We start from the raw sequence: 14,036 nt of genomic DNA on the forward strand, positions 1-14,036 counted from the left end.
ATTTAAGCCAAAAATAATGCTCTAAAAGGACTATTTTTCAATCAATAATTATTTTATGCATTTTATAATCATAGGAACCCACATTATTTTATTATGAAATCATTGGTGAGAAAAAAGTTGAATTAGTTTAAAGATTAAGCAAAAATAAATAAATAAATTAGCCTAAAATAAATAAATTAGTGTTTATATAGAAGTAGGACACAACAACAGCAAGAATTATTGTCTCATTTATTTGGTTATGTCTTTGCAGCCACACTAACGAATCTCAATGAATCTCTTCATTTTATTTTACTTTTACGAGACCGATTCTTTTTATTTTAAATTTTTTAAAAAAAAATTTAGAATTTAGAATTTTTTATTTTAAATTAATATTTTTTAGTGTTTTTAAATTATTTTGATTGGTTAATATAAAAATTAATTTTTAAAAAATAAAAAATATATTTTAATAAATTTTCAAAAATACAGTTTAAAAAACAACAAATCACACTTCCAAACAGTAACTGTACCAATAACAATCAGCCAATGGTGTATCTTTGGTAGTCCGAGATTCTTGAAGAAACCAAGATGGAAGTGAAAGCAAGAGCTCCAGGAAAAATAATTCTTTCTGGTGAACATGCAGTTGTTCATGGATCCGCTGCTGTTGCTGCGTCCATTGATCTATACACCTATGTTTCCATTCAAGTTCTCCCTTCCACTGGTAAAAGAACTCTGCTTTAACACATTTACTTTAATTATTAGTCTCCATGGTTTATCTATCTATCTATTTATTTATTGAAAGATGTAAACTTTGATGTTGTCTTGAGCTGAATATGCATAAAGGTAGTTTTTTTGGATATGTTTTTGTATTGGGATTTTTGAATTGTTGGTCGAGAGATACCCTTTGAGATTATGTGAAGATGTGTATTGTGACTTTGAATATTTGGCTTTTCATTGGTGTTAATTGGGATTGATTTTGTATTGGGATTCTTTGAAATGTTGATTTGAAGACTCCCTTTGGAAGTTTATACTTTTAGGTGGAGAACTTGAGATTGATTGAAGGTGTATACTGATTTCTGCAAGATTCTAATTTCTTTGGTCTTTCTGGGATTGTTTGTCTATTGGGATTGTATTGGAATACTGATTGGAAGCTATCCTTATGGATTTTGTTTTATTTTTCTTTTATCTTGTGCCAGGATCTTTTGATATTTCAATGAAGTTGTATGCTGTTTTCTGCTAGATTTTGATTCGAATGTGTGTGGATTTGAATGGCTACCTATTTTGCACCTAAAATTTATAGTGCTTAGGCTTCTGAGGTTGAGGTCATTTGAGTTTTGCTTCAAACAGTGCGTGAAAGAAAACCTGTTGAGATCTGCTGGTTTGTCTACATATATGATCTAATGAGATCCATTAAGAGTTTCGTTTCTGCAATGAGTGATTCATGAAATGACGGCTGCCCTGTTATATTCATCTGTGATTCAAGTCACAGGTCTGTTCCCAACTGTTCTAAATGGAGTTTTCCCCTGGTGTTTTCTTTATGGTTATTGTTTCAATGTAAGAGTATCATGACTTAAAAATTGTTTCTTTCTTTCTGTTTTTTTTAATAAGTCGGTAGAGTTTATTGGACACAAAGATGATTTGCTGCCATTGTAAATGATCTGTCAATGGCAAACAATGCTTTTAAAAGTACTTCTTCCCCCACAAACCTCACACAACTAAGCTCTTAGAATCCATCAAGATAAAGCAGCCATTGCAAATCAGAATGGCTACTTGAATTACTAAGCGCAATACAATTTATTTGCTATGTGGTTTGTGATTAATTTGGCATGCTTTAAATTGAATACTTAGAGTTTGTTTTTCAATATGAGGAACTGGTGACATTTTGTAATATTGAACCTACTACAAATAGATATACTATTGGTTGTGTATTTGGAGAATTCTTTTTTTAATTTGCACACTACTAACTAAGGTTTTATATTTTTAACCTCACTCTTTGACGAATGCCAAAAATCAACTGGGGTTAAATATTAAACATGAAAACTGTATGCATTTGAACTAGGAACGATCAAGCTTGGTTTTTGCGAGAATGCTAATGACTGTTATGAAGAATTAAGGTTTCCTAATGCCATTACCCAAAAACACTGTCTCATAATCAGATGGTGACCTATCAGATCTGCATTTTGCATGTTCCTAAGGATATGATATGTGCAATTCCATGCGATTTCTTATCTGCTCATGAATGAACATGAAAACTTGGACTGGTCACTTTTATTATTGTTGGATTTCACTTATTGACATATTTTTTTTCTTATTTTTGTTTCCACCCTTCTTTGATGCTGTGATGTTGCGACTTCTATCAAATGAATTTTCATTTATTTGCTTATCCCACAGAGAATGATGATAGACTGACACTCCAGCTCAAGGATATGGCTTTAGCATTTTCTTGGCCAATTGGAAGAATCAAAGAATCACTATCTAGCTTAGGAGGCCCTTTCCCTTCAACCCCGACGTCCTGCTCAACAGCATCAATGAAATTAATTTTAGCTTTGGTTGAAGAACAAAATATTCCGGAGGCAAAAATTTCTCTTGCTTCTGGAGTGACAGCTTTTTTGTGGCTATACACATCTATCCTAGGGTATGATGTAATGCCTTTAACGTTGACTACTTTTCTTATGCTATTTCAATTTCTAAGATGGTTCCTTCCTTGCATCAGATTTAAACCTGCCACTGTAGTCGTCACTTCTGAACTTCCACTCGGTTCTGGACTGGGCTCATCTGCTGCCCTTTGTGTTGCATTCTCAGCAGCTCTTCTTGCTTGCTCAGACTCTGTAAACGTGGACATGAAACAACAAGGGTGGTTAATTGTTGGGGAGTCTGAGCTTGAATTATTGAACAAATGGGCTTTTGAAGGTGAAAAGCTAATTCATGGAAAGCCATCTGGGATTGACAACACTGTTAGCACATATGGTAGGTAAAAGTTCATGCACTGTTGCTAAATTCATCTTCTTGCACTAGACTTTTTATATTTGCATATTTCACTGCTGGTTCTTCTGCATCATAGTGACTATTGACTAGGTTTTGCAGTTAAGTGTTGCTTGGATAAGATACAGTGTTCTTCCTGTAAAATTGTAACATAAAAAATAGCAAAATTTGTTGATGAATTCATGTTGGCACGTCTCAGTTTTTTTGAAGTATTCACTTTTCTGATTTGCAGAGGAGGTATGTTGACCTGTAGGATCTCTGTCTCTCTCTGCTGTTTTTATCTTCTGACCTCTACTCCCATGCATCAGGCAATATGATCAAGTTCAAATCAGGTAATTTAACACGTATCAAGTCCAGCATGCCCCTCAAAATGCTCATTACTAACACAAAAGTTGGGAGGAACACAAAAGCATTGGTTGCTGGAGTTTCAGAAAGAACCTTAAGACACCCTGATGCCATGAATTCTGTTTTTAATGCTGTTGATTCCATCAGTAAGGAATTGGCTAATGTCATCCAGACACCTGCTCCAGATGATCTGTCCCTGACTGCGAAGGAAGAGAAGTTGGAAGAGTTAATGGAAATGAATCAAGGTTTGCTTCAATGCATGGGGGTAAGCCATGCTTCTATAGAAACTGTTCTTCGAACAACATTGAAATACAAGTTAGCTTCGAAGTTGACTGGAGCTGGAGGTGGCGGCTGTGTGCTGACATTGTTGCCAACCTGTATCCTTTGTGATTACTTTTTTAACACTTATGTTATTCATTTGTAGGTCTCCAATTCTTTTTTTACCAGTTTATGTGTGTATTCTTATATGATGAATCCCTTGACCATGTAGTTAAGATGCATTACATAAATTAGCTTGCCTCCAAAAATGCATCTATACTGTTCATAAACATCTATAATTTATGCTGTTGAAGTGGGCATATGCTAAATTAGGGGGGGGGGGGGACCATGTTTTCCATTGCCTTAGTTTTTTAGTTGGGTTGCAATGATTTGATTTTAATAAGAGGTGTCATTGTTGCTTCTATGCCATTAGAGTATCTTTACCTACTTGTTTTTATCTAAAATCTTTATATCATTTCTATAGCCTTATCCTTGCTTTGTGATCAAAGATATGAATATATTATGTTAAATGATCTTAGTAGTGCAAGTTTGTGAGTTTTACTGTCCTGAAGAGAGATAACCCACCAACAAAGACACACGCACTCACGGTATCACATCCTGGAAACTGTCTCTGAGGAATCAAAACAGCATAGTCATTTCGTGACTGACATGTTATAATTTCATTTCATACTTGTTAGATGCTTTCTTGACTATATGACACAGTACTGTCAGGAACAATTGTAGATAGAGTAATTGCTGAGCTGGAGTCTTGTGGATTCCAATGTTTGATTGCTGGAATTGGCGGGAATGGTGCTGAGATTTGCTTCGGTGCTTCATCCTGATTATAGGAAGTGCTAGTAAACCAAGAGTAAGATCTGATCTCTAATGTTAATTTCCAAAATAAAAACTTGAAAATGGATGTTTTGGTGTTCAATATCATCATCCATGTTTACTGTACATTAGGTTGTTGCTGTATTCTTTTTCCTTTTTGGATTTAGTTTAAACTTCTTTGATGTTTTGGGATCATTCATCTTCTTTCCTGCCAATGTTTGTGGCAGATAAAGAAACTCCCAAAAACTTTGGTTTCTTTGTTGATGCTTACTCTTTTTTTTTTTTTCCCATGCATAAGCTATCATTGTAAGCCCCATCATCAGTAAGTGAACTTGTTCGTTCTTAATAAAGGTTGGCAAAATGATAGTATCCAATCTTTCACACATGGATATTACATGATATCTGCATGCCTCACTGGGCATTATGGAAAATATCATCGAACATGTAAACTTGATTTATGATGAGAATGTTCACTTTAACAATTTTTCTGTTTATGTTTTTCATCAGCTTTCTGTCGGAATAGTACTTCCAAGAGCAATAGACCGTTCTTGATGCCATACTAATGGATTTTGAATCCAGTAAACCGATACTTTTAGAATACTCACATTGCAGGCTAGTGGTACCATGGCTAACACAGCATGTATGCGATGCCACCAGAGCACTTTTGTGCTCCATATATCAAATCTGAGTTACCTTTAGCATCTGGCTTTACTGTATTATAATTATAAAAATCCCTGTAAAATGCTTGCGTGAATCCACTCAGCTAAATATTTTTGACATTTTGCTCGGCAAACTTTAGCCGCTCTCATCTATATATGATAACTAGGTCGATCCCACTTGTGAAACCTCTTTCAAAGCTACAGCAATTCATTGCAGATAAACGAAGGTAAGAACAGTCCCGCTCTCACACTGTTTTAGAATCTTCCTCCCTAGAAATTGACTCGGATGCAGTTAAGATGTCCATTCACTCTTTACCGCATATTTTTCTCAAGGCAAGATTGCATTGGTCAGTAATGTTTTGTATTGTGTTGTTATGTGTTTTGTATTGTATTGTGGTCGAAGGTGCATTTTAAATTTTTTTCTGACTTGACAACGTGTTAAAATAATTTTTTTGTGATTTTTGTTTAAATTAATATATCAAAACTATTATAAAATACTAAAAAAAAATATCAATTTGATGTTTTTTGAAGTTAAATATACTTTAAATGTGAAAAAAAAGTTAGATAAAAACCCACTTAACTAGAAAAAATACACCATTGTAGATTTCTGGACTTTTGAAGGATGGATGATAAGTTGGTGATACTGAGTAGGATAATGAGTTCTGCATCAAGATCCAACTCGCTTGGGTCTAGTGTTTAGATTCAATTCTGGTCCAGCATTAGGATCTAAGGGTAATAGGTCATTCATCTGAATTCAAGGTTAATAGGTTCAATGTCAAGATCTATTTTGCTTGGGTTTGGTCTCTAGACCCAATTCTCTTGGGTGCTGCATCATCTAGCATTAGGTTTCGAGGTTCTTGAATCTTAGGTTTTTAAATATTATTATTTGTGTTATAAATATTGTTATTTTTATTATAATTAATATTATTTATAAAATAATTAATAATTTTTTTAAAAAATATTATGAATATTGAAAAACAATTTTAGATTTGATTTGAAGGTTTAAATTAAAAATTATTATTGTTATTTTTATTATTATAATTAATAAATTTTAAAAAATACTATTATTACTATTGAAGAAATTTAAAAAAAAATTAAAAAATATAAGAATTTGGACAAACAAGTAAAATATTATTATTAATATTATAAATATTATTGTAGGGTCTGGTATTGCAATCAGACTTGAAGCGTTTGGATCTTTGCAGTTAAATTCAATATTTTTAATCTTATATTATTTTAATATTTTTTATGCCGGCCAATAACTAGTTTAAACTAGTAAGGATTAATTAATGCATGCATGATCTAAGCATTCCACTAATTCCATGGCCTCTCTTAAACAATATATTTTAACTAAGGATTAATTAATGCATGCATGATCTAAGCATTCCACTAATCCCACAGCCTCCCTTAAACAATATAGTTTTTGCTAGTTTCCGACCTTCCGCCCATAATCGACACGCCCATGTTTTCAAGTTTTTCTCACCATAAGAAACTGATCACCAATACCATACAAAAATAATATATTCTAATTTTCAACTACGCATATAAATAATAAGCAACCTCAACTTGCACTCTAAACCCTCCTTTTGACCACCCCCCCGCCCGCCCCGCCTCCTCTCTCTCCCCTCTGTCCATTGCAGTCTTCTGATTTGATTCAGTATTTCACCATGGCTTGTCTTCTTCTAATTCTGATCCTCTTGCTGCTTTCTTGCATCCTGAAACTCACTCTCTCAATGATATGGGTTCCTCTAAGAATCCAAGCCCATTTCAAGAAACAAGGCATAAGTGGCCCTAAATACAGGTTCTTCTTCGGCAACTCGGCAGAGATCCGCCGTTTATTTGCTGCTGCAGCAGCGTCAAAGTCAACAGGTATCAACCATGATGTTCTTCACCGTGTGGCTCCATTGTACTACGAGTGGTCACGCAAGTATGGGAAGACTTTCCTCTACTGGTTTGGATCCAAGCCCAGATTGGCCATGTCCGATCCAGATATGATTAAGGAGATTCTAATGAATACGGATGGGTCATTTGAGAAGATTCCGTATAACCCGCAATCTAAAGTTCTGTTTGGAGGAGGGCTTGTTGGGCTTGATGGTGATAAATGGGCTCTACATAGGAGGATCACAAACCAAGCTTTTAACATGGAGCGAGTTAAGGTAAGCCCACTAATTCTTGTATTGGGTTCATTATCATTGTAGACATGTTTGCGAGTATTTATTACACATTCGGCCCAAATACTTTGGGTTCTCTATTGGGCTTTTTAGGCCCAAATACTTAAGAGTTAGTAATAGAGTTCCTAACCATTAGAGGTTCAGAATCACTCATCTAAGCATGTAAAACCTTTTGCAGTCCTTATGGTTCCTCATAATCTTTGCAAATTTGATCCATATTTCATCAAACTGCTGACACCAAAATCTATTTGACAGGGTTGGGTGCCAGAAATTGTGGGAAGCATTGCCAAGATGCTAGAGAAATGGGAGGGAATAAGAGGAGAGAGAGATGAGTTTGAGATGGATGTGCATAAAGAACTTCATGACCTCTCAGCAGATATTATATCCAGAACTGCTTTTGGAAGCAGTTATGAAGAAGGGAAGCGCATATTTACATTACAGGAACAACAAATGCATTTAGTTTCTCAAGCTCTGAGAAGTGTCTACATTCCAGGGTTCAGGTGATTACTATCCTTTCATTTGGCCACAAATTATAATACTACTAAAAGAAACCAGAATGAAAGGTTTGTTTTATTGTCTCTGCAGGTTCGTGCCTACTAAGAAGAACAGAGAGAGGAGGAGACTAGAGAATGAAACTCGTGAAGCGATAAGAATGCTGATCAAGAATAACAGCAGAGCAAGAGAAAATTCAATGAATCTACTTAGTTCACTCATGTCTTCATATAAAAATCAGGAAGGGAAGGAAGATACATTAGGGGTAGAGGAGATTATAGATGAATGCAAGACCTTCTATTTTGCAGGAAAGGAAACTACTGCCAACCTTTTGACTTGGTCGCTTATCCTCTTAGCATTCCATCAAGAATGGCAAAACAAAGCAAGGGAAGAAGTGGTTTCTGTCTGTGGAGGCAATGATTTTCCAGTGGCAGAGAATTTAAACGATCTCAAGATTGTAAGCTTAGAATACTAGCCTGACAGAGTTGTAAGAATTTTAAAAGGGTGCAGTTTTGCTCTTTTACATCATAATAATTCTAAATTTATTTTTGTTAATATCCCGGTTCCTTATCTTGCAGGTTAACTTGATACTCAATGAAACACTTCGGCTCTACCCTCCAGGTACTATGTTGATGAGACAAGCATCTAAAAAGGTTAAGCTTGGGACCCTGGACATTCCTGCTGGCACTCAATTCTATTTATCCTTGACTGCTGTCCATCATGATACTGATATATGGGGAGAAGATGGCAGTGAATTCAATCCCTTGAGATTTAATGAGTCTCGAAATCACTTGGCTTCATTTTTCCCATTTGGGATAGGCCCCAGAATTTGTGTTGGTCAAAATTTAGCCATTGTTGAGGCAAAAATTGTCCTAGCCATGCTCATCAAACATTACTCTTTCATAGTATCCCCAACCTATGTCCACGCTCCAATGCTCTTTATAAGCTTGCAGCCTCAATATGGTGCACAGATACTTTTCCGCAGGATTTCCAATTGAAGGTTGGTTAGCAGTACAATCTAATGTTCCTGTAAAATAATTACAACCCGAAGGATTGTACCTTCAAAAAAGATATTCTTGTCTTTTCACATACCAAAGTTTTGTATATAAGTTTCAAAATTTGGTATTTCTTGAGACATGAGAATTTGATTGGTTGGTCCACTAGATAGGAGGCTCATTGAGTTTTTTATGTCATTAAGGCATAATTTTTGTTGTCTATTTAATTGGTCATTTGAGTTTTGTCGTGCAGGTTTAGTCTTTGCTCAATTTTACATAGATCTGGAATATGCCATTACACGTCAAGAGCTCTCGTAAGAAAAAGGAGTGGAGGTAGATGCCCCTGAAACATGCCAAAACTCCTGACAGTTGGCATATAATCTAGTTCAAGAAAAAAGTGAGCATGTTTCATCACTCTTATACATATACTATGCCACCCTTACCCTGCAGTCTTTTCAACTCTCTATGGCAAGAACAACTCTGTTATTATACTGCTTCAATTCAGTGTTTTGTATCTATGTAAACAGTAACAAAGACACAAATCCCTTTTATTATATTGTATAATATATGTATAATGTCATGAATGTGCTGAGTAGTAAATCTTTCAGAGTGGTTGCTAACTGCTAAAAAAAGGTTGAGTATATTAATTCCTAGACTGCTGGGGTCTTGAAAGAGATAAAATATGATCATTGTTTTGATAATCACGTTACTTTGCCAGATTTCGTTATTTCCTTTCCTTGTATCACCATTTGCATTTGAACCAACTTCTCAGAAGTGGGTGAAGTGCATTTTTTCAGACACGTAAAATTTGACTATGCTTAACCTCAGATGGAATTCAGACCTAAGAACATGATTCGAACATAAAATTGTACTTACAAGTGTTTCTAAGCTCATTAACTCATTTTCAATAATCCCTTGATACCTACAGGAAGATTACATGGCTAATATGAAACTTTTTTTGCAAAAATGTATTTGACTGAAGAGATAAGAATAAAGACATAAAATAAATATGTTTTTGTGATAATTTTATAATGGATTTATATATAAATTTAAAGGTATACTTTGTTTTTTTCTATTCCGAGATGCCAACACCATCTTAAATTATTAATTTAACAAGTTACTAGTAAATAAATAATTTTTAATCTAAAATGAATAATTTATTTAGTTTAATTTAAGGGTTTTATAACTTGAAATGGTTATCGAGATTCTTAAAACGAAATCATAAAATTAACTGAAATAAAATTTTATGGCATCGCCATGCAGTTATGACTTGGGACAGCAGTTTGCCAATCCATGGTTTAATGATCAGATATTGCTGGCGACAAACATTCTACTTTGTTTTTTTTTCCTGAAAGAAACTCCTACTCTATCAAAAAACTGTTAATTTCTTGCATCCAATTACTATAATATCAAGTGAATTAACCGTCTGTAAATAACTGAAAATCAGCGAAGAACACAGGACAAATGCTTTCTTTCAGTCCCGAAAGACTAGTAGAGGAGAGGAACTTGCATGCATGGCTGCCACGTTCAAATCCAATCAGATAATACTTGCCAGTTTTGCACCCACAAATCAACGAAAAACTCTCCAAATCTTCTATGTAACCAACACATAACAGGACACTTGGAAGCACCCTCTACATTCAAGGCAAATCCATGAAAACCTACCATATATACGAAGGGATCAAGAAACAGGTATTTACAAAATTCAAACTGCCTCATCCCACCCCATATTCTCTTCTTTGATTCATTCTTCTAAACTCTTTATATATAGAGTGAGAGAGTCTCTCACAAGGGTGTCTTGATATCTAGTTATATTTTCACAAGGAGTTATTGGTAGTAGTTGTTACTTTGTTAGTATTTAAATATGGTGTCTCGCAAAGTTAGCCTCTTTGTTTTTGTGCTTCTTCAAGCCATCTTCTTGCTTTCTTCGCCAGTGCACTGTGGTACTGTGATCGCCTATCTATTTTTGCTTGTGGCTTTCTTATTCATGAGTTGTTTGTGTGAGAATGTTGCATGCCTTAACTAGGCTTGAAGCATCTCTAGTTTTCTCTGTGCTTGATGTGTTACTTAGTAAGAAATGTGGCAACGCTTGTGTATATTCCCAAGGATCACTGTTCTAGCAAATAAAAAATAAAGACCTGAAGGAAAGGATAATTATTTTTAATTGTTAATGGTTTCTTAGAGAAAATTATATAGGTGTAAGACAGACAGTTATTTCTTCTTTTTTTTTCCCTCTTGAATATCTGAGATTAACATGTTTCCAGACATGATAATAATGTAGGACCACAAATTTTTTATTTTTTTATTGCAGACGAGGAAGATGATCTTCTTCAAGGTCTCAACAGCTACAGGCACTCTTTAAACCTGCCGGCCCTTGTCAAGCACACGAATGCAGGATGCCTCGCTGATAAAATTGCTGGCAAGCTAGAGGATGAACCTTGTACATCAGCCAGAGCGGCAAGCCCTGTGCAAATAGACGACTATCCTGACCTACTATCAAAGTGTGGCATTGATGTTAATCACACTAATGAAGGTGTTGCATTACCTGTTTGCGTGCCTCATTTGGTCCCAACTTTATTGCTAACAAATTATACACGAACCCCATATGCAAGATACATCAATGCTTCAAGATTTAGTGGAGCAGGACTTGGTCATGAAGATGACTGGATGGTGGTGGTCCTGACCACAAGCACCCCAAGAGGGGACTTTGCTGGGGCTACTAGTTTGGTTTCCAGGGTCGGTCTTGGCCATTGCTTGGTGACTTTGTTGCTAGGAGCTCTTGTTTATCTACTGTATTAAATAGTACTAACCATGGCACTCCATGTTGTTTCTTTTATTAGGATTTTGGCATTGTATGCGTTGTGCTGTTTTAGATCAATAAATTTAGTAGGTTTGATTTTAATCCCTCTTGACGATCGGTTGCTGTGATGTGATGTGTTACATTTAGATGGTTCATTCAAGGTTGTTCCTGTATATGTTGTCTCTTGGTGCTGACTAACCATGGTTAATTTGTAGTTCCTTGATCAAATTTGAGCCCCTCAGTCTCAAGTATATATTTCCCGATTCATAGTTCCATCCCTAACTAATCAATTTTACTGATTTTGTACAAAACATTAGAAAATGTTCCTGTCCATATCGTTGATTTTCTCCCAGAAGGTATGACTGGATTCCCAAATTAGTCCAAACTAATTATTTTTACCGATTTGGTCCCAAACCCTTATGTCATTAGACAATGCTCCATCCTGCACTAGGGAGAAAAATAAATTAAAGTTTGTGTGTTTGGACGAGCTTGCTCCATCAGGGATTCTTAACGGTAGAAGATGGCTTCCGGGAGTCTGCGGCCACCATCAGAATCTCATCCAAAAGAAAACTTGCCGCCGCCGCCACCCTGTATGTGTTCTTTGATCATACGGAGGCATTGGAACGGTGCCACGTTTCTTTTTACGTGCTAAGCAGCACCATAGAAGAACATCCCGAGCTCCATTTTTCAGCTCAGGTCAGTGGAGTTGGGTTCGTTCATCAAGCTATTCGAAGTCTTTATGATTCTGCCACTAACAAGTGGCACTAACAACGGTGGCCAATCCGGTCGGTTGATCGCTAAGGAGGAAACACAGGATGAGTTAGAGTCGACTAGCCACAAATTGGTTAGGAACTTAATTATAATATTCATTCCTGACAGTGAGAAAATGTTCACTTATTTATTTCACAGTTATCCTGGTTTGGCATGTTGAAGGCCTGTGCGCCACTTGGGGAATAGGAACTTCTGTTTGGATGGTGGATCAAGTGTCCTGTCAGGTGTGGATAGGTGTCCTTTCAGAATCTAACAATTTTCCAAGACACTAGGAAAGAGAAAAATCTCTCCGGGAAAAATGTCTGTATATCTTAGAAAATAATATAAATTATATCCTAAGATTTTATTTAAGAGTTTAAACTATTGGGTTGAGATGATTTTTTTGACATGATATCAGAGTTTTGATGACCAAGCAGTCACGAGTTTAAATTTCACAATCTCTATTTATTTGATAAAAATTAAGTAGAAAATAATAAAAACTTGTACAAGTTTCAATTCTAAAAAGAATTGAGATGGTTTCTTTATCAAACTCTCCAACCAATCTGACATCCATAACTACTACGCTCTCACACCTGTTAGAATTTCGGTGTTAGAGAGTTTAAATACTAAACAATCTTACCATCTCATTGTATCTTATTAAACTACAATAGCTTAAGATTTTGGCCGTGGTTTTGTTTCTTAAATCTCCCTTCTTGTTCTTTCTTTCTCTTATGATAACAATTCAACTGCTACGCTTGATCTTACATGCAAGTAAGGATGGAAAATGGAGATAAAGCTTCAACCTGTTATCTTTCTCTATACGCAATGTCAATAAGACGTTATCGGTAGATGTAATAGCGATATGTTTTAATAGTGGAGAGATCAACTGACACCTATTCTTGCATTGTCTCTGTTGGATATGAAAGATGCATTATCTATGAGTTTAGTGAGGTTAATTTGGTGGAGGATGGTCTGGAAATGTGTGATATATTTGATTCTCTAGTGTTTGTTGATATATTGAAAGAAACACGGAAAGCATCGAGGATCATTCTAGCTTCGAAACTTCTGTGAGAGTAGAATGTTTTTTTAGCCATTTTAAGTTGCCATGCTTCAAGGTCAGGTTTTTTTTTTTTTTTTTGGGGGGGGGGGGGGGGGGCGGGCGGCTGGCAGGAGTCTCTGCATCCGAGGCTTTCCTTTTCCGATAATCTTTCTAGCTTTAGTTGGAGTTTGAGTTTAATTAGTTTATAATTGCTAAATCCGGCATGGTCTCGTATGTTTACTTGGAAAATTTGTAACTCAAAACTTAATTAGGATCAGGATTTTAGTTGAACTCGATAAGTTATTGATCCAGTTAAACCTGACTAGGTCAATCTCTAGTAAAAAAGAGTAGAATACTTTCATTCTGATGAAAATAGTTGACCAAGATTAATGTTACTTTTTTATCAAATAGTAACATTGACATTGATGGATGCAGGGGAAGAGAAAGAAGAATGAAGAAAAAGTAAAACAAAGAGAATATAAATCTTCGAGCTCAAAATTTATCTTTTAAGAATGCTGAAAATGCTCAGTAAAAGATTTATACAGGTAGAACCTTTCGGTTTGTGTATAGACGAATCTCAATACTTGATAGTAGTTAAATGCTTTTGTCAAGAATGGTTTGGTATCCGCATCTCCATTGTGTAACAAAGACATAAACGAGAATCTGGTAGCAGCCTTGACAGTCAAGAAAAATGCATGCACAATTAAACAAGGAAAGCATAAATATTCAAGTATAAAG

The 14,036-nt window shown here is 35.4% G+C and overlaps 3 protein-coding genes across 3 annotated transcripts; all 3 read left to right on the forward strand.

Moving 5' to 3' along the window:
- Positions 1-478: 478 nt before the first annotated feature.
- Positions 479-4,766, forward strand: LOC133694812 (mevalonate kinase-like). Its single transcript, XM_062116516.1, has 5 exons — positions 479-697; positions 2,368-2,611; positions 2,690-2,943; positions 3,267-3,680; positions 4,285-4,766. Exons 1-5 carry the CDS (start codon positions 565-567, stop codon positions 4,401-4,403), a joined length of 1,164 nt encoding a protein of 387 aa, XP_061972500.1. The 5' UTR covers positions 479-564; the 3' UTR covers positions 4,404-4,766.
- A 1,569-nt stretch (positions 4,767-6,335) lies between these two features.
- Positions 6,336-9,309, forward strand: LOC133694811 (cytochrome P450 734A1-like). The gene is made up of 5 exons (XM_062116515.1): positions 6,336-7,207; positions 7,478-7,722; positions 7,808-8,171; positions 8,293-8,714; positions 8,963-9,309. Exons 1-4 carry the CDS (start codon positions 6,719-6,721, stop codon positions 8,710-8,712), a joined length of 1,518 nt encoding a protein of 505 aa, XP_061972499.1. The 5' UTR covers positions 6,336-6,718; the 3' UTR covers positions 8,713-8,714; positions 8,963-9,309.
- A 1,264-nt stretch (positions 9,310-10,573) lies between these two features.
- On the forward strand, positions 10,574-11,538 carry LOC133694882 (uncharacterized GPI-anchored protein At3g06035-like). Its single transcript, XM_062116577.1, has 2 exons — positions 10,574-10,652; positions 11,021-11,538. Exons 1-2 carry the CDS (start codon positions 10,574-10,576, stop codon positions 11,506-11,508), a joined length of 567 nt encoding a protein of 188 aa, XP_061972561.1. The 3' UTR covers positions 11,509-11,538.
- The last annotated feature ends 2,498 nt before the right edge of the window (positions 11,539-14,036 follow it).

This window comes from Populus nigra, chromosome 5, assembly GCF_951802175.1.
Source record: "Populus nigra chromosome 5, ddPopNigr1.1, whole genome shotgun sequence".
Taxonomy (NCBI): Eukaryota; Viridiplantae; Streptophyta; class Magnoliopsida; order Malpighiales; family Salicaceae; genus Populus; species Populus nigra.